The 452-nt window shown below is 36.5% G+C and overlaps 1 protein-coding gene across 1 annotated transcript in view; it reads right to left on the bottom strand.

Moving 5' to 3' along the window:
- The window catches only part of LOC119588911 (peroxisomal N(1)-acetyl-spermine/spermidine oxidase-like), a 34,945-nt gene that overhangs the window by 5,819 nt on the left and 28,674 nt on the right, over window positions 1–452 (bottom strand). The window contains 1 exon segment of the mRNA XM_037937531.1: window positions 95–143. Coding sequence (XP_037793459.1) covers window positions 95–143 — 49 coding nt within the window.

Genomic DNA, 452 nt, shown 5'->3' with positions numbered 1-452 from the left:
CCCAGAAAGTATGGTTCCATTGCATGTTGTGTACATCAAAGGGCATACCAGCGTCACAGTGCGTATTCCCCCAAGTCCTTCCCCAAGAACTTACCATGCAGCCTGGTTTTCCTCGATTTCAACGGGTGGCTGATTTTTAAGAGCTGGAAAAAAGTTAAAACTTTAAAAACAATATATTTTTGGCGTATGTATTTGCTTGGGGTGTGAATTTTGCCCCTAAATAATCCATTAAAATTTGTTTTACTCCCAAAGATTTGTGGATTATCGGGAAAAACCCGGAATCCGATAAAAGCAAAATCCATTAATTTAATAAAATCTAATTTCTAGCCCTCGATCCTTAGTAAATAATATACTGGGAATTCCCAAAAATAGTGGAGTTTTTCCTTTACGAAACGATATAGCCCCGATATAAAAACATATTTAGTCCCATTTTTTTTTTCTGGCTAACCATA

Source organism: Penaeus monodon, chromosome 24, assembly GCF_015228065.2.
Source record: "Penaeus monodon isolate SGIC_2016 chromosome 24, NSTDA_Pmon_1, whole genome shotgun sequence".
Lineage (NCBI taxonomy): Eukaryota > Metazoa > Arthropoda > Malacostraca > Decapoda > Penaeidae > Penaeus > Penaeus monodon.
This window is presented reverse-complemented; position numbering and strand designations above follow the sequence as displayed.